Source organism: Culex quinquefasciatus, chromosome 3 (assembly GCF_015732765.1).
Source record: "Culex quinquefasciatus strain JHB chromosome 3, VPISU_Cqui_1.0_pri_paternal, whole genome shotgun sequence".
Lineage (NCBI taxonomy): Eukaryota > Metazoa > Arthropoda > Insecta > Diptera > Culicidae > Culex > Culex quinquefasciatus.
The window spans coordinates 85,140,848-85,164,925 of record NC_051863.1 but is presented as its reverse complement, the minus strand read 5'-3'; the positions used below and the strand labels follow the sequence as shown (position 1 = coordinate 85,164,925).

General features: G+C 39.9%; 2 protein-coding genes across 2 annotated transcripts; both read right to left on the bottom strand.

Moving 5' to 3' along the window:
- Positions 1 to 220: 220 nt before the first annotated feature.
- Positions 221 to 5,523, bottom strand: LOC6046610 (NADH dehydrogenase [ubiquinone] 1 alpha subcomplex subunit 7). Its single transcript, XM_001863748.2, is given in 5 exon segments — positions 221 to 322; positions 5,007 to 5,099; positions 5,168 to 5,198; positions 5,201 to 5,255; positions 5,317 to 5,523. Coding segments are annotated over 5 exon segments (300 nt in total). The 5' UTR covers positions 5,383 to 5,523; the 3' UTR covers positions 221 to 267.
- A 6,354-nt stretch (positions 5,524 to 11,877) lies between these two features.
- LOC119769024 lies at positions 11,878 to 12,451 on the bottom strand. Its single transcript, XM_038260904.1, has 2 exons — positions 12,023 to 12,451; positions 11,878 to 11,958 (listed from the first exon to the last, which is right to left on the bottom strand). Exons 1-2 carry the CDS (start codon positions 12,449 to 12,451, stop codon positions 11,878 to 11,880), a joined length of 510 nt encoding a protein of 169 aa, XP_038116832.1.
- Positions 12,452 to 24,078: the final 11,627 nt, after the last annotated feature.

The following is a 24,078-nucleotide window of genomic DNA, read 5'->3' as shown; positions in this document are numbered from 1 at the left end:
CCCCACACTCACACCCATCAATGGTTAACAATTTAACATAATATAAATAATAAACTGTCACTGAATCTGCTTTGTATCTAAATGCGGGTCCTGATATTCTTAAAGGTATTCTTATCGGGAACAATATAAGATTTAGTTATTCAGGACCCCAAATGGAATTCAAATTCTAGAGTAAATTATTATACCAAAGTTCTTTCACATTAACAATCAAAAGGAAAGATTCTGTTTGATGTTTATTACACACAGCTAAACTGCCCTCTTTTTCTACTAATGTTTATCCCATCCATAAGATTTTCCAGGGGTTGGAAGCTTTCCCGAAGAGCTGAAAATATAGAAAAGGTACAACATTATAACACCCTTATTGAAAACACACAGGTGAGTCAGAATGCTACGTATTGTTATAAGAAGGGGAAACGGTCAAATACGAAATGCTACGAGGAGGCAGAGAAGAGCTTAACTTCAAAAAATCAATGTGAGCAACACCACCAAACTCGAAAACGGATTTTACTTATAGAAGAATAAAAAATATGAAAATTGAAATAACATGCTATGGTCTCAAGATTTTAATGAAAACCCTGATTTAATATCACCAGAGGTGAAATAGAGCGTTTCTTAAAAAATGATGAAACTCTGAGAAATATATTGGTGTAATTAATTTTTCAGAAACATAATGATACCACCCAGTGAGAATTTAACCTAAAGCTTCGAATCTTTTTAGGCTAAACCTCAAATGCCATTTTTTATTTCAGAGGTACATTATTTGTCGCAAGATATTTAAATTTAATTAAGAAAAACATATTGGATTGAAATTATTAGAAAAAAATAAAGGGTACTCTCTTTGTCGTCGAGGGCTCATATTTGGCATGAGCTCATCTCATGTATAGACAAACAAACGCTGAAAGTTTCATTCAAATCGGAGCACCTCGATACGACTTCAAGAACAAATCGAGCAATATTTACAAAAACTGCCTCTTAAACACGCAAATAACATTCCAAAAGGGTGTAGCTCCAAAACATCACTGTTTACACGAAATTTTATTTCAGATTCGGATTCAGCGGTCAAAATTACTATAAAAAGCATACCCTGACCTTTGAGACATATGCTTGCTACATCGTGTAATTAGTAGGCCTTGCTTCTGAATTCTGAGAAATTTTGAAAATTGGCACTTTTTTCCTCACTAAAACTCAAATATCTCGGCTCTGGAGTGTCGAAATTGCATTTTCTCAGAGGGAAAAATGTTCGCCATGAAATTTCCTACAAGCTGCATGTATTGGTTTCACTGGGAAAAATAGGCTACCCTAAATTAAATGAACATTTTTGAAAAAAGTTTCGAAAAAATGCGATTTTTTCGACACAAATCCGCCTGGGAGAGTTCAAAAACTTAAATTTTGGTCCAATATTGATAGTGCATCTTAATCTATGGACAAAAACCTATCGTTTGAAGATAATACACACCTGATCGAAACAGTTTTTGTATTGATTCCAAGCGATTTTAGAAAATTTGTTCAAAAAGTGACTTTTTTCAGTAAATCGACTAGGGGGTGCGAGAAAGTATTTTATTATTTTTTCTTGTCTAAGAAAACATTGTTACTAACATCATAATCTATCATTTAAGAAGTGAGCACCTGAAATTCCTCGACATGACCTCAAAATGGGACAGGCTAGTACTCAGTCTTTATTGTTAAGCTAAGAACAAGATTGTCCGTCCGACGCAGTGGTGAACGCAGAACGCTGTGCCAGTTCTATTTTTCCATCAACTGTCAGGCGAACAATCTGCAGGGGTTGCTTTGTTCAATGGTCGATGACTGGCAGACTATGATGACAGGCGCAAAATTTTGTGTTTGCGTTCAAGCCTGACGGACTATCTTGTTCTTACCTTTAGTCTATGATTAACTTAAAAAATATGTATCGCTATTGCACTTTGTCGATCTATTATGAGAAGCCAGAAAGAACACTTTCATGCGCAGCGTAAAACGCGCAAGCGTAAAAGCGCTGGCGTTGAAGCTTTGACTTGACGACTTGTCGAGCGAGAACGAGCCGGGCGCTTGGAAGTTTTTGACAGATGGAGGTGGAGGAATCCTCCGAGGAGGAAGATTTTCGTCCCGTCCGAGGGAATCGGAAGCGGAAGAAGTAAAGCGAGGTCACTGTAATCGGCATCGAAGGAGAAAAAGTTAAGAAGACCCTGCTCAACAACAAAAAGTTCAGCCCGCTAGCGGATAACAAAAACAACAACAATGCCAGCCCAGCAGGAGGAGGGGACGCCCCGGCGGTTCCACCACCCGGCCAGTCGGCAGGTAAACAAAAGCAACCACCTTTGGTGGTGAAGAACACCACGGATTTTTACTAGCTCGTGGCGATAGTGGAAAGTTGTAAATTAGGTTTTAAACCGATTTACAAACTAACCCGATTTGGAACCAAGGTGACCTGCTTCTCTGTCAAAGATTTTGACAAGTTACAAGTAGAGACCCTAAATAGGGAGACTGGTCTAAGCTTGCTAAATCGATCTGGCAACGTATGTTTTGAGCTTGGCAACACTGATAAGTTTTGCTGAGCTTAAAGGCAAATGCTCGTTTGGATACGTCAAACTCGTGTCTGTTTGGGTACGTCAAATTCACTTCGACCAGTCTCCCTATTAAGGATCTCTAGTTACAAGAGCTACTCAAGAAGAAGAAAGTGGAATTCTACACCCACGATCGGCGGAGCGAACGAAATCATCGGGTGGTTCTTCGTGGTTTTCCTGATGAACTGAAACCGGACGAGGTCAAGTACCTGCTGAAGAGGGATCTCAAGCTGGACGCGCTGGAGGTGCATGCCATCAAGCGGAAGGAAAAGTCCACCGTGGACGAAATTCCGTACATTATGGTCTTCCCAAGGGATACACCAATCTGAAGAAGCTCTCTGCAATGCAGGTTGTGGCAAGCACTATCATCCGGTGGGAGGCCTACCGGAACAAGCGGCCGAACGTGACCCAGTGCAGGAACTGCTTGCAGCTGGGTCATGGAACCAGGAACTGTCACCTGAACGGCGGGTGCAACAACTGTGGGGGTCCCCACAAGACGGACGAGTGCAAAGTCCAAGAAGCCGAGCCGAAGCGGTGTGCCAACTGCTCTGGAGCCCACGAAGCCACGGACCGCAGCTGCCCTAAGCGTGCGGACTTCATCCGGAGGCGCCAGCAGGCGTCGAAACCGAAACCGCCGGCAAGGAAGGCGGAGAAGCAGAGTCCAGCAGTTCCGGCGTTTTCGCCGGCGGAGTTCCTCCGCTGCCTGGCGCAGTTCCAGACGGAAAATCGAAGGATCGCCCTCGTCCCGCAGGAAGCAGCCAAGGTGGCCCCGAGACGGTGGAGCCACGGAGAAGGAAGCCTGGGAGGTACTTTACAGTTCGGCTGAGCTGTGGGGGATTTTCTCCGAGTACATCGGCAGGTTCAAGACCTACAAGACCCGCTTGGACCAAGTAACCCTCGTCAGTTACATGATCTCCAAGTATGGAATTTAAGGAGTTTTTTTTTGTTATTATATATTGTTTTACTGATCCTCGGTCCCAACCTGGTCACAGCACCTAAAAGGACCTAATAAAAATAAGTTAAGAAAAAAAAATGGTGTTCTTGCTAGCTGGGGGCGCTATTTCCTGGGCAAGCCGGTTGCAGAACACTGTAACCTTGTCTTCGATGGAGTCGGAGTTCGTGGCGTTGAGCGAAGCGAGCCAAGAAACTGTTTGGCTACTACACCTGCTGGACGATCTTGGCGAAGCTCCCCAGAAACCTGTTGTAGTGATGGAGGACAACCAAAGCTGCATCAAGTTCGTCGGATCGGAACGTGTCACCCGACGCTCAAAGCACATCGAGACCAGAGAGTGCTACGTGAAGGAGCTGTGCAACGACGGAGTCATCGAGTTGGTCTACTGCCCTACCGAGGACATGCTGGCCGACTTAAGGTAAGAACAAGATTGTCCGTCAGACCTGGACGCAAACGCAAAATTTTGCGCCTGTCATCATAGCCTGCCAGTCATCGACCATTGAACAAAGCAACCCCTGTATATTGTTCGACTGACAGTTGTTGGAAAAATCGAACTGGCACAGCGTTCTGCGTTCACCACTGCGTCGAACGGACAATCTTGTTCTTAGCTTTACTCACCAAACCGCTCGGAGCGGTCAAGATGGCCAAGTTGTCGTCACTGCTGGGTTTGAAATCCGGTGTCGGCAAGCGTTGAGGAGAAGTATTGGCAATTACACCGTGTGCCGACCCCTCGGCCTCAGCAGCAAGATGACACCAACACAACGACAACGATCGAGCGAGCGCACGCAAGGCCTGCTGCGCCATATTGTTTTTTCATTCCCAAACGAACGCTCAAAGTGAAAAGACGCGAGAATAAATTTACTTTTGTTTGCTTAGTTAAAACTAGTTTCGCCTATTATTTTTCCACTTGAACGAAAAGTCCCAAGAGTGTTACGCTTCATACACAATTTTTAAAGTTTGTATGAAAATTTTGTGGGGTGGAGGGGGTCTAAAAATCCGATTTTTTTGCGTTACGTAATAAAAGAACGCTCCCTAATCGGAAACACGACGTACACTGAAAACCCAGCCATGGTAGTTGCTACCATATTGTAGGGTTAAATTGAGAACACGCACCGACGTATTTTTGCTAAAAACATTCCGTGCTTGGATTGACTGATTAACGCAGTCAGTTTTACTATGTCGAGAGCGGTATGGTAATTTTAACCCTCGATTATGGAGAGAATGATAATGATTTCGTATTTGCTACCATGCAATTTTGTGGAAGCATGGTACATTTTACCATATTTGCGTTTACTTTCACCAAAAAGCCACAGTTAATTTAATAAGCAGCATTTTTAGCAAATTTTCTTAAAACTACCATGGTCGGGCTTTCAGTGTAGTGTGAGGCAGTTGAACCAAGAGGAGCGCGAGTTGGAAACTGCCATAGACGCGCATTTCTGCATGCCGGAAAATGTAAAAAATATAACTAAGTTTTGTTCCCAGATCATAAATACCTTTTTTCGCCAAGCAACGCCTGTGAGGTTAAATTCATAGGCGGAGCCACCTCCCGACGGGCGTCTCTAATAACGTAGTGATTGGCCGATAACCTGTTAAAAAAACGTTGAAAATTGTTATGAAGCAACAGTGATCTATTGCAGTACCAAATTTCGCTCACTTGTGATGAGGGCCTTCCGGTAGGTTCGGGGTGGCTGCGTTCTAGCAGCAATGCCATCTTCGAATCTCAAAGCATTGGTATGTTTTCTCTGTAATTACATAATGTCAATTCCAGAACAAAACAAAACTTTTTGAAAAAGCTATACTTACTCCCAGCAGAAAATTTCTTAATTCCTGCAACATTGGCGAAATATCTCTACGGGCAAGCCGAGACATGTTGGTGCTGATGGTTAGATTTAAGGTAAAATTAAAACGAAAGGATTTTCTGATGTTTGTTCAATAACACAAATGAAACAATCTGGTTCAATTCTAATCAAGGTGGTGAAGACAGAGGTAAAGGCGAATGTCAAAATCAGCTGGGAGTTTAACCGATTTTACCGATTTTACTTCAATGCCGTATTGTTAAACATACAATTTTGGTGGATTTTGGAAACATTTCATCGAACAAATTTAATGACGCATGTCAGGCTGACGTTTGGTACATGCCGTCAACTCCGTCAAATTTCAGGCATCAAAACACTAGCGCCACTCCGATGCGAACTGGAAAATATTCAAACAATAAGCTTTACAGCGATGGTGAGAGAGCGAGAGAAAAAAATAAAGTTTCAGCGCAGCGAAGAGAAGAAACACAAGAAACGAAAAAGCTTGTTGCTGCTGTCACTGCTTTTCGCACCACCGCACGAGATCGATGTATTTTGCTGTGCGTAGCGCTTTTTGTTTTCAATTTTTATTTGAAGCAAATCAATCAGTTTTAGCGAACATTTTTGTTGTTTTTCGATTGTGTAGTGAAACATATTGATCTGCATTGTTTTGACTGTAATAAATGAATCAATTTGTGACGTGAGAATATAATTTTAAGTGATAACTTATTTTGTAAACCCTCGTGATTATATTTGCTTTGATGCTTTGAGACAGTCCAAAATATTGATTTAAATATCGTTAAAAATACAAATATTGCCGTGACACCCGTCTGACCTGTGTCCGATTGTTGGCCAATCTGGTCTTACCGGATCACCTGAAAATCGTTTTGCTTGTAAACCTATTAATTAACTCGTCTTGAGGGCCACTTTGTTCTCTAACTCTACCACGTCCTCGTGTAGCGTTTCCTTCAAAGACCGGAAAAAGGCACTAACTGGCTGCTTTTGCCCCTGCGAGCCTGTGACAGTTCTCTATCTGGAAGAATTTACCAGCAGAGCATTTTCCTTCGTCTTTGGCTGGATCCGGGTTTGTTATGGTTTGGTTTGCCATGAAAACTGCTTTGCATTAAGTATCTTCGATTGAATTGATTTTTCCACTGGGCCCAAACCTGCTCGGTGTTCAATTTGATCTAAACTTAATTAATAATCATGAAATTCCAAAACTTGCTCGCCATTTCGCTGAATGTTTTTCTCGCTCAATCAAAATTTGGTCAAAACAGTGCGAAAGAGATGAACGAAAAACAACATCACTACCATGTTTGACTGTGTGCGTGCGCGCATATTTTGTTTCACTTTGTGCGTGTACGAGCATAGAGCTTTATGACGTTTCGCGTACACACACTAGTGCACCATTTGATTTTGCTGGGCGGACAAAATTTAACCTCAATCTTTTTCGTGTACGTACACGCAATACATGCGCACGTAGATAACTCTATTGAAAAGCTCGACAACTTAGATGTCAGCCCACCAGATGGCTCCCAGATTTTGGAAGTTGTCTATCTTTTTAAATTAGGTATCTTTGCGTTTGGCGAAGAAGTGTCCATCCCCGCTAAACTTTTCCCCGACATGACATATTAGGGTGGAATCGAAATTTGTTTTTTTCAGCAACACATTTTGTTGGGTCCTTTTTATGGTTCCAAACAACCTCCCAAATTTTGGAAGCGATTGGTTAGGCCCACAATTGGCGCATAGCGAATGAAATTTGTATAGAAATTACTATACTGCCCACCATTGAAAAAACGGCTAATATCCATTTTTGGCGAAAACCAGTTATTAGCACCAGGTGGTAGAGGATGTTCCAACGCATCTTCTGGAACTTGAATTTTACTGAAATAGTGTTTAGACTTGGCTGCCGATGCGAAAAACCAAACGGCCAATAGGGTATATGACCCTATTTTGGACCTAGTTCCTATTTTGGACCTATTTTTATTAATCGAGGTAGTTCAGGCTTTTGAAGTACGAAAACCTAGGGGTTGGACAGAATTAATGTTTTTATTATTCGTTAATCTATTGACGAGGGTTTTGATATTTTTATCAATAGACTGACAAATAGTTGAGCTAGCGTTCCCACCGTGTATTATAAATCTCGGTTCAATTTGACAGCTGATAAACAAAAACATGTGCTTGCCTGACCCGCGATTTTTTAGGTTTAAATAAATACTGTAGCGGAAAATAAAGTTAAAAACGGATCTGATCCGAAATCAACGGAATCTGTGTGCCATTTTAGTCTGAGCCGTCGGAGGAAGAACTGTCTTTACAAAAAACGTGGACGGAGATGGGGCGGCGGTCGCCTGAAGGAGAAGATTTTTCTATCAAAAAACGAGGATGGAACCAGGAAAACTTTTATTTATTTCGTTCCCCCACAATTTCTTCCCCTTTTCCAGCATCCCCGGCTGGACTTTTGCTGTGGCTCCTGAGGAACTCTCTTCAGAACCCCGGGCGCTCAGAACTACACATCAATATGGCTCACAATCTGAAGAATACTACCAGGAAGAACGCATGAGAACAGGCCGTACAGGCAGACATGGGTAGTTCCTTAATCACGACTTCCGGTGTAGCCAGAGCCGTACCTAGGGTCCATGGCGCCCTTGGCGAAGCATCAATTTGGCGCCCCTCCAAATTTTTCATCATTTTGATATGTTTACTTAAATTTTCAGCGATTGCTTCAAAGAGTTTTAATAATATAATGGTAATTGATTGAATAAATATAACAGCTAAATAATCCAACCACAATTTAATTCTTTGAAGAATGTTCAAATTAATGTTTTATTATTTTTAAACCATTACAATCGATTTAAATCTTTCCAATACAGATAGGTTGTAACGAAAAGGTGCTTTAGGATTAATGTTGACTGAAAATAGCAGTGTTGTTTTATCGTTTTAAACAGAATTTGATCTGACCTAGCTAAAATTTCATTGTATCAGCATTTTCCTGCATTCCTGAAAAAATAGTTTAACTGATTAGAAAATGGACTCCTTTTCAAATTTGTTTTTGGATGGATTCCTTTTGAAACTATTTTTTTCAATTTATTTTTGAAAAAATATTTCTTTTCTCTGTGACTGTGTTTTTTGATTGATATAAAATTCCTAAAATTTGTTTTTTGAAAATTCATAGCTTCAAACAAAGGCAAATTCGACATCTAAAGTTTCTTAAAATTTTGTATAAAAACCATTACACTCAAATAGAGGGTGACGAGCGGGAATTCCCGGGAAATCGACCATTTTTGGACCTCTCGATTCCCGGGAAATTTGGTCGAAGCAAAATTATATAAACAAATAAAAAAAAATTGAAAATTCGAAATTGTTCAGAACATTGGGTGTTCAATGTAAGATGTTCAAGTTCGAATGAACCAATGCTTCTCTTATCTTCTAATTCAGAAAGTGTAAATTTTAACTTATTAAAAATTCCAATAACTATAATTGGGAAAACTTAAAATCATATGGACTCCAAAATTAACCTTAAAGCATACTTATCAGTTAGCCTGGAAAACTGGAAATCTTTGTAAAGACCGCCAAATGTGAACATTCGGATTTTTCGGATCACTATTTCTTCAATGCATATTTACAGTTTTAAAAAAGAAAAAAAAGTATTAAAATTGTTGTTTTGAGTCGCTATTTATTATATTATAAAAATCCCGATACTGTGAAATTATATATTAGCTATTTTGTTATTTCACAAAAATCTAAAAACAAGTTCATACAATAAGTTGTATTGCAGATTCAGAAAAAAATCAAGAAGTAGATAATAGTTCCCAAAAATAATGAGGCTACTAATTAACGTTTCATTAAATAAGCATGAATAAATCGTAACTGAATTCATTGAAAAGAAACACATTTATAACTTTTCTTTATACATTACTGGCACTATTAGCATAGTTATAAACACTACCAGGTCCCGGAATTCCTGAAATTTCCAAATTCAACTCTCGATTCCCGGGAAATTGAAAATCTCGAGAATAGTCACCCTCTACACACAAAGCTTTTAGAACCGTTTGTGTAAATGTGAAAATTTAGGCGAAATTACACTGGATAGCCCAACACATGGAATCCATGAAATAAAAAAAAATGTATGTGAAAGATAAGCAACTTTATCCATTCCATTAAAACATAACAAAACAAAAATTTTCAAGGAAAATGTTACTAACATTCTTCAAATTATTGACCCTAGAAGCAAAATTAAGTGGAACTTTGTGTTTTCCCAAAAATATTGCTGTTTTTGGAGTTGGAATTTTGCTTTGGTTTAAAATCTAATGGGTCCGCGATAATGGTGTTTCTGCAAATCAAAATTATACAAGAAATTGTATAATATTTTACTTTACGACTAAAAAGTTGGTGGGCATGCCAATCTATGCAACTTTGTCGAAGACACCCAAATTTTACTTTTTCACTCTTGCTACAAGCAATTGAATACAAGCAGCAGAATATAATATATTTAGAGCAATTTATGTGCTCTTAAAAAACCAACATTTTTATGTTGAAAAAAAAAATATTTTGCTAGAAATTTAACAAAAGTCAAAGCATTTTTTGTGTTAGAAATATTCAATTTAAACACTTCAGTATTTCGAAAACGTAGGCCAATCCCAACGCACAAGTTTGCATTTAAAACGATAAAAATATCTCAAATTCCATTTTCTTTAAACTTGAAATATCTTATTCTTTTTATTTCAGATTTTCAATAGAAATGTGTAAATTTCAATTAAATAGCTGATTATATAAAAAAATACTTCAAAACATAAAAAAGCTTGATGGTTCCTGATGCTGGAAAAAATGGTGAAATTTAAATTGAATTTTATATACTGTAGTTGGAATATAAAATCTCTAGCTATTTCAAAGAATTGATATAAAACCCTGAAATTTTTGCCACTTGAGCGCCCCTTTGATAAATGAATTGAATTGAATTTTAAATTTAATTCTGGTACAATTATTGAAATAGTTGATTTTGGCGCCCCAAGTGTTATAAGTAATACTTGTAATATTCCGACCAAGATTACCGAGTTATTTTGTAGTCCTACTTTAAAATTTGGCGCCCCTTTTGTTCTGAATACCTTTCTAGGATTTTATAATAACATGACAAATTTGTACAATCATCGTTTTCGGCGCCCCCCAAGGGCTGGCGCCCTTGGCGGTCGCCAACTGCGCCAACCCCTAGGTACGGCGCTGGGTGTAGCTTTGGCTAATAAAATCTAGGCTATCATTATGAAAGTTGCAGTTTATTTTTCTCAAAATGTCTCATCATCGCTAGCGTTCTTGCCAAGGTGTACAAGACCTGTTGCACATGAAAACATACCCCTCCTCACCCCTTTTTTATTAGCTCATTAATAAAAAGCGAATACATTTCTTTATTTACGAATAAAACTGAATGAACTCAAAATTTAAAGCTGCTCGTATCAGAGTTTCTTTTTCAATTTTTCGTTCTGGCTTTTTTTGCCTGCTATTCGGTTCTTGTTGAAAAAGTGCAGCCTGAACGTTCCGATGACGCTCTGCTGCACCATCCGCGGGTCCTCCAGCAGCTCGGTCAACCCCGCGACCGACAGCGTCAGCGAAGAGGACAACGATGAGATGGTCGTCTCCGCGGACAGTTTGAGCTCTTCAATCATGAGACGTTCCTCCTCGTCGGTTGACAGTTCCATTATTGTGATGATCATGTCGTTGATAGTTGGATTGATTAGCTTCAGCAGCAAAATAGCCTCTCAATTGGTCCTGGTTGGTCACGTTGTGGTCGCACTGGCGGCACCGGAGGGATCGCTTGATCGAGAGCAGCTTGGGCTGCGGATAGAGCTTGTTCATCGTGAACGGTTGCTTAGCCGGTTGAGCCAGCCTCTGCTGCCGAGTCGTAATGATTTTCTGCTGAATCGGCTTCGTTAGAAAATCCTCCGGAAGTTCATCAACGGCTTCACTCGCGATGGATCGGTTGATCAGCGACGGCGTAGCCTTAATCTGGTCGGTCCACCCATCTGCCGACGGACCATCGACACCGTCAGCCCGGTTCGATCCGTCAAGCTCAGAAACTTGCTCAAACACAACCGACTGGACTGCAGCAGCAGTCCAAACCGAGTCGCATACGCGTACTCCGGCTCCGGCCACTGCTCTGTCGCCACTGGTTGCCGGCCGTAGGCGGTTCCTCCTTCTTCCCCTCCTCATAAGCAGTAGCGGCTACGTCAGCACGTCGACATTCCACAGCACCACGGTGATGGGCCAGTTTCCGCCCAGATTGCTTAGCGTGTTGAGCAGTTCCATGTACGTTCCGTCGACGGCCGGGTGGTGGTCGTAGATCATGGCCGGAGTGAACCAGACGACGGCCGCGGCGAGCAGCGTCAGGGGATGACTTTGACCTAAATTGCAACGCTTCAGCATCGTCAGCGCCCACCCGTCCTACGTGGCGGCGAGTTCAGCGTGAAAAAGATCCCCGTCAGGAAGGGAATGTTAGCCGCGATGTAGGACACCACTTCATCTTCCTCGGAGTTTCCCAGCCAGCGATTCACGTGCAAGCTGAGGAACAGCATAAACAACCCGATCAGGTACTGCGCCGGCTAAAGCGCGACATGTACAGCGAGTCGACGATCGGCGCCCACAGCAGTCCACTGCTGAAGTCGTCCTGAAATGTTTAACAATTGTTATCGCGACGCGTAATGCCCGTGATGAACTCATCTCATATCAACCCCATCGAGATAAGACGCATCACCGGCCCAACCATCAACTCGCACCTGTTGTTTGTAGCTGGCGCCGCGATTCTGCAAAATCATCGGGATGGCCGCCGCCAGCCCGATTGGAATGCCCTGCAGCTGGTACAGTAAGAATAGGATGGCAATCTTGGCCCAGTCGCAGCGCAGGTTGCTCCGCTCGTGTTTGCCCTCTTCATGGACAACGCCGGCACTGGTTCGTTTGGCCACCAGAAGCTGCTCCTCCTCCGCGTGCCGCTTCCGAACACCCGTCGGGTTCTGTTTCTTGCTGGTGCTGGTCCCGTTACAATCACTTGCAGGTTTGTAGATTCCCGGGATCTTCCAGCCGGCGCTGTCCGTGGCTAGGTTGGGATTGTCGTCCAGGACCCTCCTGAGGTGTCCCTTAACCACTCCTACTTCGGGGCGCATCTTTGCCCAGAACACCGAGCGTAACATAACCTGAAAATGAAAGAAATACATCAAATACAATTCCACCAGATCTTAGAATAAGAAATTTTGGTATCAAACTTGAAAAACTTGAAAAAAATAGAGCAATTGCCCTACTTTTTATCGCAGCATTTTACACGAAATAAAAATTGGATTGCGATTGGTTCTGTGATGAGAATGGCAGCGATTCGCAGTGTTTTGCCTGCAGTTTCTTCCGAATAGGTCGTTTCCGACGCCTGCTGCTGTGTATTTTTTTTTCCTTGCTGGCACACAAATTTACTTACCATTGCACTGCCCACCATTGAAAAAACGGCTAATATCCACTTTTGACAAAAACGAGATATTAGCACCAGGTGGTAGAGGATGTTCCAACGCATCTTCTGAAACTTGAATTTTACTGAAATAGTGTTTAGACTTGGCTGCCGATGCGAAAACCAAACGGCTAATATGCCACTCTTATGGAAAATTGCCTTGACGGAGATTTTGTGACAAACACTAAAACGCGTTTTTCTCGGAATACTTGATTTGGCATAATAGCCGAATTTTCAATTATGGGCAGTGCAGGGGATTCATCAAATTCAATTTGTTAAGAAAAAAAGCACCGAACACTTTTACAACACTTCCTTACCGCCCGAGCGCAACAACAGCAATGAAAAAAATGGCGTCCCACACACATCACACGCTCAAAGAATTAGGGTGGGAAACCAAGGTTTGTCAAAGCATGAGCATGAGCATGAGAGACCACCCATGGTTGTCCTTCTCCGTTGCTGAACAGGACCGTAATATCCTATCAGCACTACCATTCAAAGGATTCAACGATCTATGATGTTTCTCTTATCAACAGCATGCATGAATGCGCTGAAAAGATAAAACAACAAGATCATCAAAACTAGAGCAGGTGCGAATTAGAGATCCTTAATAGGGAGACTGGTCGAAGTGAATTTGACGTACCCAAACAGACACGAGTTTGACGTATCCAAACGAGCATTTGCCATTACGCCCAGCAAAACTTGTCAGTGTTGCCAAGCTCAAAACATACGTTGCCAGATCGATTTAGCCAGCTTAGACCAGTCTCCCTATTTAGGGTCTCTAGTGCGAATAAGTAACAGTCATTGGCCACCAACGGCGCCCGCCATGTCAGTTTGTAGATCTCGGGGGATTGGGGCGGGAATGTTAGTTAGCACAGGTTGCTACCAAGGGTGGGTTCTATACGATATCCACACCCCCACGTGTGCCGGAAAAACTACTTCTACTTGGGATTTTGTTAGTGGGTAAGGGTAATGGTCAGGATTCATCATAGAAGATGATGATGTGACCCAAAATCAATAAGTTTTGTTTATAGGGTGATGTATTATTCTCAAGGCAAACAATCGAATGCTGCTGATGAGACAATTCCCGTTTATTTGCTGTTGAATTTAGCATTTATGATTCAATCTTAGACAGCCGGCTGTGGAAAGAAGAATCAAAATAGTATGTAATTAAATGTTGAAATATTATACTCAGCATAACATTTACATAGAGTAAACCGACCATGGAGTAGAAACGATTTGAATTTTTGAATTATTATAAAATAAGCAACCAATAAATGACTGAGAAGATACGATGTTATGAAAAGGAAAAAAATTAAATTACTAAGCGGAAGTCTTATCACGGGAAACGACTGGTCGAGTTGTAAGGTAGTGTATATCTAGCGCGAAATTTAAAACGAATCTTCTCATTAAACAATTACAAAAAACAAAGAAACCCGGCTGAATGTGAACCTCGACAAACTAGAAATACGATCGCGACATTTCAACTACAACATCTACCCGGGTAGAAAATTAAATTTAATAGGCTGAACGAAACGTAGATAAGATAGACTTAAACATATTTCAAGAATCTTTCGAGTAGAATATTCCTTAAAGGAACGAGCTCACCAATTCAGTGTCTGCTTGTCTCTGGAATCCATACGATCCCGAAAAACACCAAAATATTCCGACGGCGAACGCGAAAAAATCAAACGAACCGACGGAACGACGCTCCAAATCGAACTGGCGAACTGGTTGTCATCGAAGCAACCAGAGCCAGCCGCAGACGCACGCGCACACGCACACACTCACCCAAAAAACACCAAAATATTCCGACGGCGAACGCGAAAAAATCAAACGAACCGACGGAACGACGCTCCAAATCGAACTGGCGAGCTGGTTGTCATCGAAGCAACCAGAGCCAGCCGCAGACGCACGCGCACACGCACACACTCACCCAAAAAACACCAAAATATTCCGACGGCGAACGCGAAAAAATCAAACGAACCGACGGAACGACGCTCCAAATCGAACTGGCGAGCTGGTTGTCATCGAAGCAACCAGAGCCAGCCGCAGACGCACGCGCACACGCACACACTCACCCAAAAAACACCAAAATATTCCGACGGCGAACGCGAAAAAATCAAACGAACCGACGGAACGACGCTCCAAATCGAACTGGCGAACTGGTTGTCATCGAAGCAACCAGAGCCAGCCGCAGACGCACGCGCACACGCACACACTCACCCGAAAAACACCAAAATATTCCGACGGCGAACGCGAAAAAATCAAACGAACCGACGGAACGACGCTCCAAATCGAACTGGCGAACTGGTTGTCATCGAAGCAACCAGAGCCAGCCGCAGACGCACGCGCACACGCACACACTCTCCCGAAAAACACCAAAATATTCCGACGGCGAACGCGAAAAAATCAAACGAACCGACGGAACGACGCTCCAAATCGAACTCGGTGGGAAACCAAGGTTTGTCAAAACGGTGAAAATGAAAAGGTGGGTTTGCGTCAATAAATTAACGAAATATCAATACTTTAACTATCTATTTTAATGTGTTAATGATCTATTAACCTATATGTCCACCCCCTAGACGAAAACACTGAATCCAACCAACAGAAAGTGTAAGCAGGATCGTTTTGTAGCTTACCTCTTCCAAAAATGTTAACATTTTTGATTATTTCCGCTTTTTCAGCCACTTTTTCCAATGCCATTCGTATTTCCTACCATTTTCCTAACGGGTGCGGGACATTTCGCCGAATGTCGTTTCGCCGACGGTCATTTCGCCGAAGGTCATTTCGCCGAATGTCGTTTCGCCGCATGGGACGTTTCGCCGAATGGGACGTTTCGCCGAATTGACAAATAATCGTATAATAAATATTTAAAATGGACACAAATTGTATTAAAATATTTTGAAAAAGTATAATGTCCCTAAAAGGTGATTTTGCAATCTTTTTTTAAAAAAATATTTTTTTGTTTCTTAGTATGTTATTTTTATAAGTTTATGCATTATTGTATGCATAAACAATCGATTTAAAAATAATCTAGTTGAAAAAAAATCTTCTTTTAATTTTCTGCTTATAATTTTGATAAATTTCTGTTAGTTTTTGCATTTTTTGTTTTTTAAGCATATTATTTGTATAATTTTTGTAAGTTTTTGTATTCTTTCCAACATGAGCAGTTCTTTTATTTTTTGCTTATAATTTTGAATATTTCTGTTTGTTTTTGCATTCTTTATTTATTATGTGTGTGTGTGTGTGTAACCAATCCAATATCCGTAGGCCGGCTACGAAATTATGGGAAAGTATAATTTGTATCAGACTTGATTTATGCTGATACAGCTTATCGCAGTCCCGGACATTAGGTGGTGTTAGCCCTCGCGCTGCTTCCAATGACCCGTTTCAGAATGACAGAGCTCCTTGCGGTCCAATTCCGAGGTCATTGGGCATTGTCTGGCCCCGCCTAAACATAGAAGCAAAACCAGAAGGGTTCTCGATCTATCTTTAAACTTCCAATCCCATAAGGCAAAAAGGGATCAGCGTGTATATAATGATCAAAAAGGCATGTGTGGTAATTTGGTTGATTGGTTTGGTCTCACCGGATTTGAAGGTGTTGCTGTCGCTTATCAGGTTCCTGATGGAGTTGTAGTAGTGGCATCCAAGGCTTGTGCCCCCGAGCGTGGTATGATTGTCGATGTTTCGAAATAATCCCATAGTTGTCCACCTCCGCAGCTCCACACACAAGTTTCCGTTTCGTAATTCTACTTTTATATTCACAAATTTTCACTTCGCTTCTTTCACCTTCTTTCGTCGATTTTTGTTTACTAGAACAAAATTATGCGAAGCATTAAAGTGAAAACGTTGAACACACATAAGATCTTCGTGGCACTTTGCTCAACAATCCGCATTTTTCACACTAATTTCATTCAAACTCGTTAAAACTATAGGTTGTACATCTTATCAGGCCAGATATAGCAATAATTCCACAAGCCGGTGGACAAAATTGAGCAAAATCTTCATCTTCAGCAACCGCAACCACACAATTTTCTTCCCAACTCAACGAAATTTCCTTCAGCACAACCACACAATTCCTCAAACTTGGGAAGAACTCAGTATCTTAAAACCGGGTAGTTGACCCACGGAACTGTCCCGCCGGAAAAAACGAACCGAAAAGCACCACGATGAAAATTTTTTCTTCTGTTTGTTTTTGCATTCTTTGTTTTTTAAGCAAATTATTTTTATAATTTTTGTAAGTTTTTGCATTCTTTCAAACATGAGCAGTTCTTTTAATTGGCTGCTTATAATTTAGATTATTTCTGTTTGTTTTTTCATTCTTTGTTTTTCAAGCAAATTATTTGTATAATTTTTGGGAGTTTTCGCATTCTTTCAAACATGAGCAGTTCTTTTGGTTTTCAGCACAACATTTTGCAAAATTGCTGTTAGTTTTTGCATTCTATATTTTTGGCATACTTTTCAAATATTTCGGTGAGTTTATGCATTTTTAGTTTTTTAAGCATATGATTTCTATATTTTTTGGGAGGTTTTGCATTCTTTCAAACATGAGCAGTTATTTTGATTTTTAGCATAACATTTTGAAAAATTTCTGTTAGTTTTTGCATTCTTATTTTTTTAAGCAAATTATTTGTATTATTTCTGTGAGTTTATGCATTCTTTGAAAAATGAGACGTTCTTTACTTTTTTAAATTATTATATTATTATCTTGCCACTCCTTCTCAAGTTTGCATGAGTGAATTACAAGATGGCACTGCAGCGAACAAATAGCATAAATTATACAAAAAAGTTAATTTTTATTCAATTCGGCGAAACGTCCATTCGGCGAAATGACTTTCGGCGAAACGTACCATTCGGCGAAACGACATTCGGCGAAATGACCGTCGGCGAAACGACATTCGGCGAAACGTACCAGATCCTTTCCTAACACATAGATTAGGTCCAAAAATTCCAGCCTCGTTGCTTATCAGATTTGGCTCGCGACACCTTGATGATTTTTTCTGTTTTGCACTGACACCAAGCAATTTCGTCCGGTTTCCGAGCCATGTAACTGTTGTTTATTCAATTCTTTTATGTTTTTCATCACTAAACCATTGAAATAACTATTCTATTATCGAAAAAAAACTCAATTCAAAATATTTTTTCAAATCAGTTGCGTTGGATCAGTTTTTGGACCTACTTTGCCGTCGGTTCAAGGCTATCACCAAATCATGTATAACAAGGTGTTGCCAGTTTAGTTTATCAATTTATTTCGATATTTCATTGAAATTAATTGATAATTTTTAATTTAATATTTTGAATTGAATTTCTTTACTGTAATTATTTGAAAGAAATCTAAGTTTTAAAAAGCAAATGATTAACAGCAACAACGAAAATATGTTTTTAAACGATAAAATGGCAAATTGATGATAGAGATTTAGATGATTGTTAGGACCGATTGCAAAGTATCCCAAAATTTATACTGATGTTGACTTATTTTTGTCGTAACATCATTATCACCAATTTAGCTGCATATATTTTAAATTGTTGCTTCAAAAAATGCAAACTGGCTACCCTGTTGGAATTGAAGGGGAAACGATTGAAAAACCTAAAGGGTTTAGTTCATTTAATCGTCAGCTGTCACCGTGACAGGAGCTGTCAACATTGCTTATGAGTGGTTTTTGAAAAAGTCGTATGAATTAAATTTAAAAATCTTGAGTTAGTTTTGAAAAGATCCTAAGCGCTAGTTATAAACAAATCAATTTTTTAAAAATGCTTTGAATTGCACGTCTTTTAAATGCTCTTTACTGGAAAACAAACAAAATTTGGTTTGATTCAGAGAAAAAAATCAAATAAGTGTCGGAGATCGTGATGGCTGTTACGACGTATTGCAAACTAATCAGAAAAATATTCATATGGAAAAAAATTACCGTATCAATCATGTTAAAAACACAATCGAACCAGCTAGAAAAATAAAAATCATCGAAAAAAAAAAAAATGCAAAAGAGGTGCGATGTAAACTTTATGAATTTTATGATTTGAGACATATCTGATTACCGTAAATCTGAGTGACTTTGATAGGTTTGAGATTTTTCCGCAAAATGAAGAGTACAAATTAAATACGTACGGAATGGTATGGAATCATACTGACCGTGGTAGAGAAGTGCTCAAAGTACCGCATGAAGAACTTTTCATGAGATTTTTAATGGTTTAAAAAGTTAGTTAACTATAATTAATAAAATGTTGATAAATATCATTATTTTAATCTTCTCAAAGTGTCATGATTTTCTCAATGAACATAATTTTGAATCATAAAACGGAATGCATTTTCGGATTCTTCAGACAATCTTGTACTAGGAAAAGGTAAAATAAGTTTGTGAATAATAAGTCTTATTAAATATTATATGTTTTTGAAAGATAATTTTTAAAAATCTCCTAATTTAAAGGCATTTTCAGTAAAACAAATTTCATATAAAATGTGAAGACTTTTGATTCGTTCTTTGAAATCAGTTAAACATGTAATATAAAACTATAATTTAATAAACAAAACTAGTTTCAACGAATTTCAGGCAAAGTTCTGAATTTTCAACAATTTCACCTAAAACTTATATGTATAAGTAAGGCTACCAACCCTTGCTGAGCAGCAAATCCGTATCCCGGTCGGAAAAAAATCTGGTAAATTTGAGTGTCTGGCGCAGGCGGACGTTTGTCGTGCAGTTCAGACACACTTGGCACATTTCTTTTAGCCAGGTTTTGCGTGACGCCCGACGAATCTGGCAAAAATCTGGCGGAATAACACACAGCTGTCTGGCACAAAAACGAATCGGTTCAATCGGTTGAACCGTGCACGACCGGTTTGTTGCATATTCGCCAGAATTCTGGCAACGTTCTTGGGCCAGTCGGGGGGAAAATCTGCCAGACGTCTTGCGCAGCTAAGTGCAGCGCCCAAGACAAAACGCCCGCCAGGCGCCCCCCTTTTCCGTCTGGGATATTTTTCCGACATGGCACCATGGTATAACAAAAATGTCAAGGAATTATTTAGATAAATTTGGAATTAGGGAATTAGAAATATTTTTGTTAAACGTTCAAAAGTTTACGAAATATCAAGTTTGCTTTTACGAATAATATTGTTGTCAGTGTTTTCACGAAAACATTTCTAGAGCTTTTATTGAAAGGTCCTATAAATACAAGCACAACACAACCCAGACAGAAACGGGGGGCGCCTGGCGGGCGTTTTGTCTTGATGGGCACTGCGCTTAGCTACGCAAGACGTCTGGCAGATTTCCCCCCCGACTGGCCCAAGATTGTTGCCAGAATTCTGGCGAATATGCAACAAACCGGTCGTGCACGGTTCAACCGATTGAACCGATTGGTTTTTGTGCCAGACAGCTATGAGTTATTCCGCCAGATTTTCGCCAGATTCGTCGGGCGTCACGTGAAACCTGGCTAAAAGAAGTGTGCCAAGTGTGTCTGAACTGCACGACAAACGTCCGCCTGCGCCAGACACTCAAATTTACCAGATTATTTTCCGACCGGGAAGGTTTTCACAAGCTTTAGAAAGCCTTTTGATCTTTTATTTGATAAATATGTTTTTCAAGGAAGTTGAAAAGAACAATTATTGATAATCAAGATTGAACTGAGGAAAACCCGGAAAACGATGCAAGTTATCCTTTTAATATCAAACTGAAAGTTAAACAAAAATGTCTAATTAACAAAAGCTTTGACCCAATCAAAAAAACTATTAATAATTTGTTAAAATTCCGTACAAATCCGTACTATGCGAAAAATTCCGTACAAAAATTCCGGCCTGTTTAAAATCCGCGGAGAGGGTCGAAAATCCGTAAGGTAAGGAAAAAATCCGTACAGTTGGTAGCCTTATGTATAAGGTTAAAAAGCTTATAAACTTAGTTAACTAAATATTGACATGAACGATTTTCTTAAAAATTATATCAGCAATCTAAGTGATGGTAAGTTCGAACTAAATATAATGTTTGAACACCTCAAATCTGCTTTTAACAAAACATACTATGACTATCAAAGGCACCCTGGTATTCAAACAGATTTTTTTTTTTCAAATATTACATTGTTTTAAAAAGTGCAACATGTAGTTAAACTTTTTGTCAAGCAACTGTAAAGTTTAACATGACAGATGAGAAAGTTTCACACCAAGTTACAAGCTATTATCTCCCTTTAAAATTTCTTGATTGTTTAATAATATTAGAACTTAAGCTCTGCGTAAAATTTAGAACCTTTTTTCATTGTAACTTGTTATGTATTGTGAATGTATCTCTGTCATTCATTTAATTTTAAGTTAAGGTGTTTTTATTGCGACTAATAACGGGTTGTCTTTTATGTTCTAATGCTTGAACAATTAGGTCGTAAGAATACGCAAATTGTAAATAGGACAGAGACCTGCTAAAGATGCGCGAGTTTCCATTCAATATAATTAAAACACGTTTTCAAATTCAAATCCATTGTTTTATCATAATTATTTAATTTCTGAAATAAATATTTTCCAAATTATAATCGTGGATAATCCCTTTGGTTTATCAAACCGAGTTTCTGTAAGTGTGCGTGTTGGCGCCGCACGCCGCAATTCGAGGTTGTCAAATTTCAACCAATCAGAGTGTAGGTCCAAAATAGGTTCAGCGATGTCTCCAAAATACATTCAATAAGTCCAAAAAGCATCCAAAAAATGTTTTACTTGAAATGCTTATTACAATGAAATGGTTAAATTATTTCCAAATTTCAATAGTACACTTTGTTAAGCATAAATTAAGGCACAAAACAATCCTGAAACCAGCCAAATTAGTTAGACCGTTCCTGAGAACAATGCGAAATATGTTGACGCTTTGCATAGTAGGTCCAAAATAGGGCCATATACCCTATGCCACTCTTATGGAAAATTGCCTTGACGGAGATTTTGTGACAAACACTAAAACGCGTTTTTCTCGGAATACTTGATTTGGCATAATAGCCGAATTTTCAATGATGGGCAGTATAGGGAAACTTGCATTATCACATTTTTAAATTTACAAAATTCATGTTTTATTATTTTATGAAACTAACACCGTAGAAGTATAGCCCTGAATGTCTTGAACAACTCTCCCGAAGACAGTATGGTGCCAAATTGCTTCTAACAAAAGTTACAGAGCTTTCAAGAGAGAAATTTCGAAATACTCGGTAAAAATCATATTTTTTGCCAACACTGCCAAGTCAAGCGGAATCTTTCGAAAACTATAATATATTTGCGGATTTGGGGTACAACTCAACAAAATAATGTCTTCTGAACACTTCTTTGCGTCGATTTTAAGTAAGGTTCATCAAAATATAGGAACAGTCATGTCTATTTTGGGTGACTCACCACACATAACCTTCGGATGCCTAGAAATGAGCAAAAATTTGCAACAGAGCCCACAAAAGACCCGGGGTCGTTAAAGTGGATTGTTTTGCTTTTTTGCTTTTGCATGCACAGCTAAAAAATAGTAATCTAGCTGCGTGTAAAAGGCCTGGGTGTAAAATAAATATTGCATTATTTTATGCAGTTTTATATGATTTTACACCCTGAAATATGTAGCCTATCAGTATGGGAAACCTACTTGACCGAAATGTCAAGCTCATATATGCGTTTATCCTTTCCGTTCTTCATCGGTCTGATGGCCGAGCGGGCTAAGGCGCCAGTCCGTACTGTTGGTGCTGGGTTTGAATCCCGTCGGTTGCAACTTTTTTTTTGTGTTTACAAAAATTGTACATGCAGTGTGTAATATTAAGTGTTTATTTTGACGAAGGTGATGTGCATGCTTTTGCATGCGATTTTACCATCCGATTTTTTGCTGTGTGTCTATTTTGTATGTCATGGTTCTTTAGGAATCTATGACATATCCCCGAAACCCAAATTCCCGAAAAGACATTTCCCCGAATGCCACATCTCCGAAAAGACCCGCGCACGGTTCTGGGAAATGGGCATACCCGCCTGACCGGGTTCGGGGAAGTAGCGTTCAATGAAGTATCATGCACAATTAAACGTTCAAAAAATTCCGAGTTTTTTTTCGAGCATTTTATTCCAGCTCAACTTAAATTTTGAATATTTTTCAAGTTTGCGGAGTTAAAGAGTGCGAAATCCGGATGTTGAGATTTAGTTACTCCAACTGCCTTTCAAAAAAGAACTGACTCCAGCGAATCCAACTAAAACTCCAACTATGACAAATGATGTAGAGAATGAGTACATCTTGAGCAGAATATATATTTATAATGAACAAATCTAAATGACAGCAAGCCGCTTAATACAGTTGCCTATTTTTCACATATCGTCGCTGTCGTGCTCGCTTGTCGTACGACGATTATGAGCCAAATTGAGTTATGCCTCACCTTTTGACCTTTACAGATTCCCAAAATTCGATTTTAATCCTGAGATATTCAAACCTAAACCCCAGTATGGCCTGGGTTCAATCCCAGACGGACCCGGTGGCATTTTTCAAGACGAAATTTGCCTGACCACGCCTTCTATCGGATGGGGAAGTAAAACGTCGGTCCATTTGCTTACAAGAGGTTTTCGATGACTCACCACACATAACCTTCGGACGTCTAGAGATGAGCAGAAACTTTTTTTTACTGTTTACAGACACGGACCACTGCGACACTTGCGTATCTATCCAGGTTTTTAAGCGAAGATGGCGTTCGAATGGCGAACATCCGAAATGTCAAAATCGCGCAGTAGCACCAACATTAGAAAACAAATGTGGCTGTCATACCATGGCACACTTTTTTCGGAATATTGGTACCACTGCGTGATTTTGTCATTTCGGACATTCACCATTCAAACGCCATCTTCGCTTAAAAACCTGGATTGTAGTATGATCTGTTCTCAGGTTTTCTGTTTTGCTGCTGCTTACAGCCTGCCGAACGATCGTCTTCCGTAGCGCTATTGTTTGAGCGAGACAGTTTTTGACGAATTATTCGAGCAGTTGCCCCCTCTCATTCCCCAAACCAATCCACCAATGCCATGCCACACGAGCACGAGAGACCGATCCGAGGACGTGGAGATGAGCGAGATTGAGGGGAAATCTCGTTTATTTTTGACCCATCTAGAGATCGTTACCGATCATATAACCCAATCTTCAGCTCGAATTTTGTATTTGAAGCTCTTCTCTGTGTATTGTTGCAGAGTTCTTCAACGCTCAGTCGCCAACAGATCGTCCGAGAGATTGGATGGGATGGGTTTTGGGGAGGCTTTGGACTTGACATAGTCAATTCCCGCAGCAACCGAAATCCTCTCGACCGCCACCTACCCCTTTTGCCTCGCCAGATGGGTTTCAAGCC

What these genes read in the sequence shown, in the direction of transcription:
- LOC119769024 (XM_038260904.1), bottom strand. Translation starts at nt 12,451, where the DNA reads ATGCGCCCCGAAGTAGGAGTGGTTAAGGGACACCTCAGGAGGGTCCTG. An exon ending in ATGCGTCTTATCTCGATGGG is followed by an intron (nt 11,959 to 12,022) that starts GTTGATATGAGA and finishes TAAACATTTCAG; the next exon opens with GACGACTTCAGCAGTGGACT.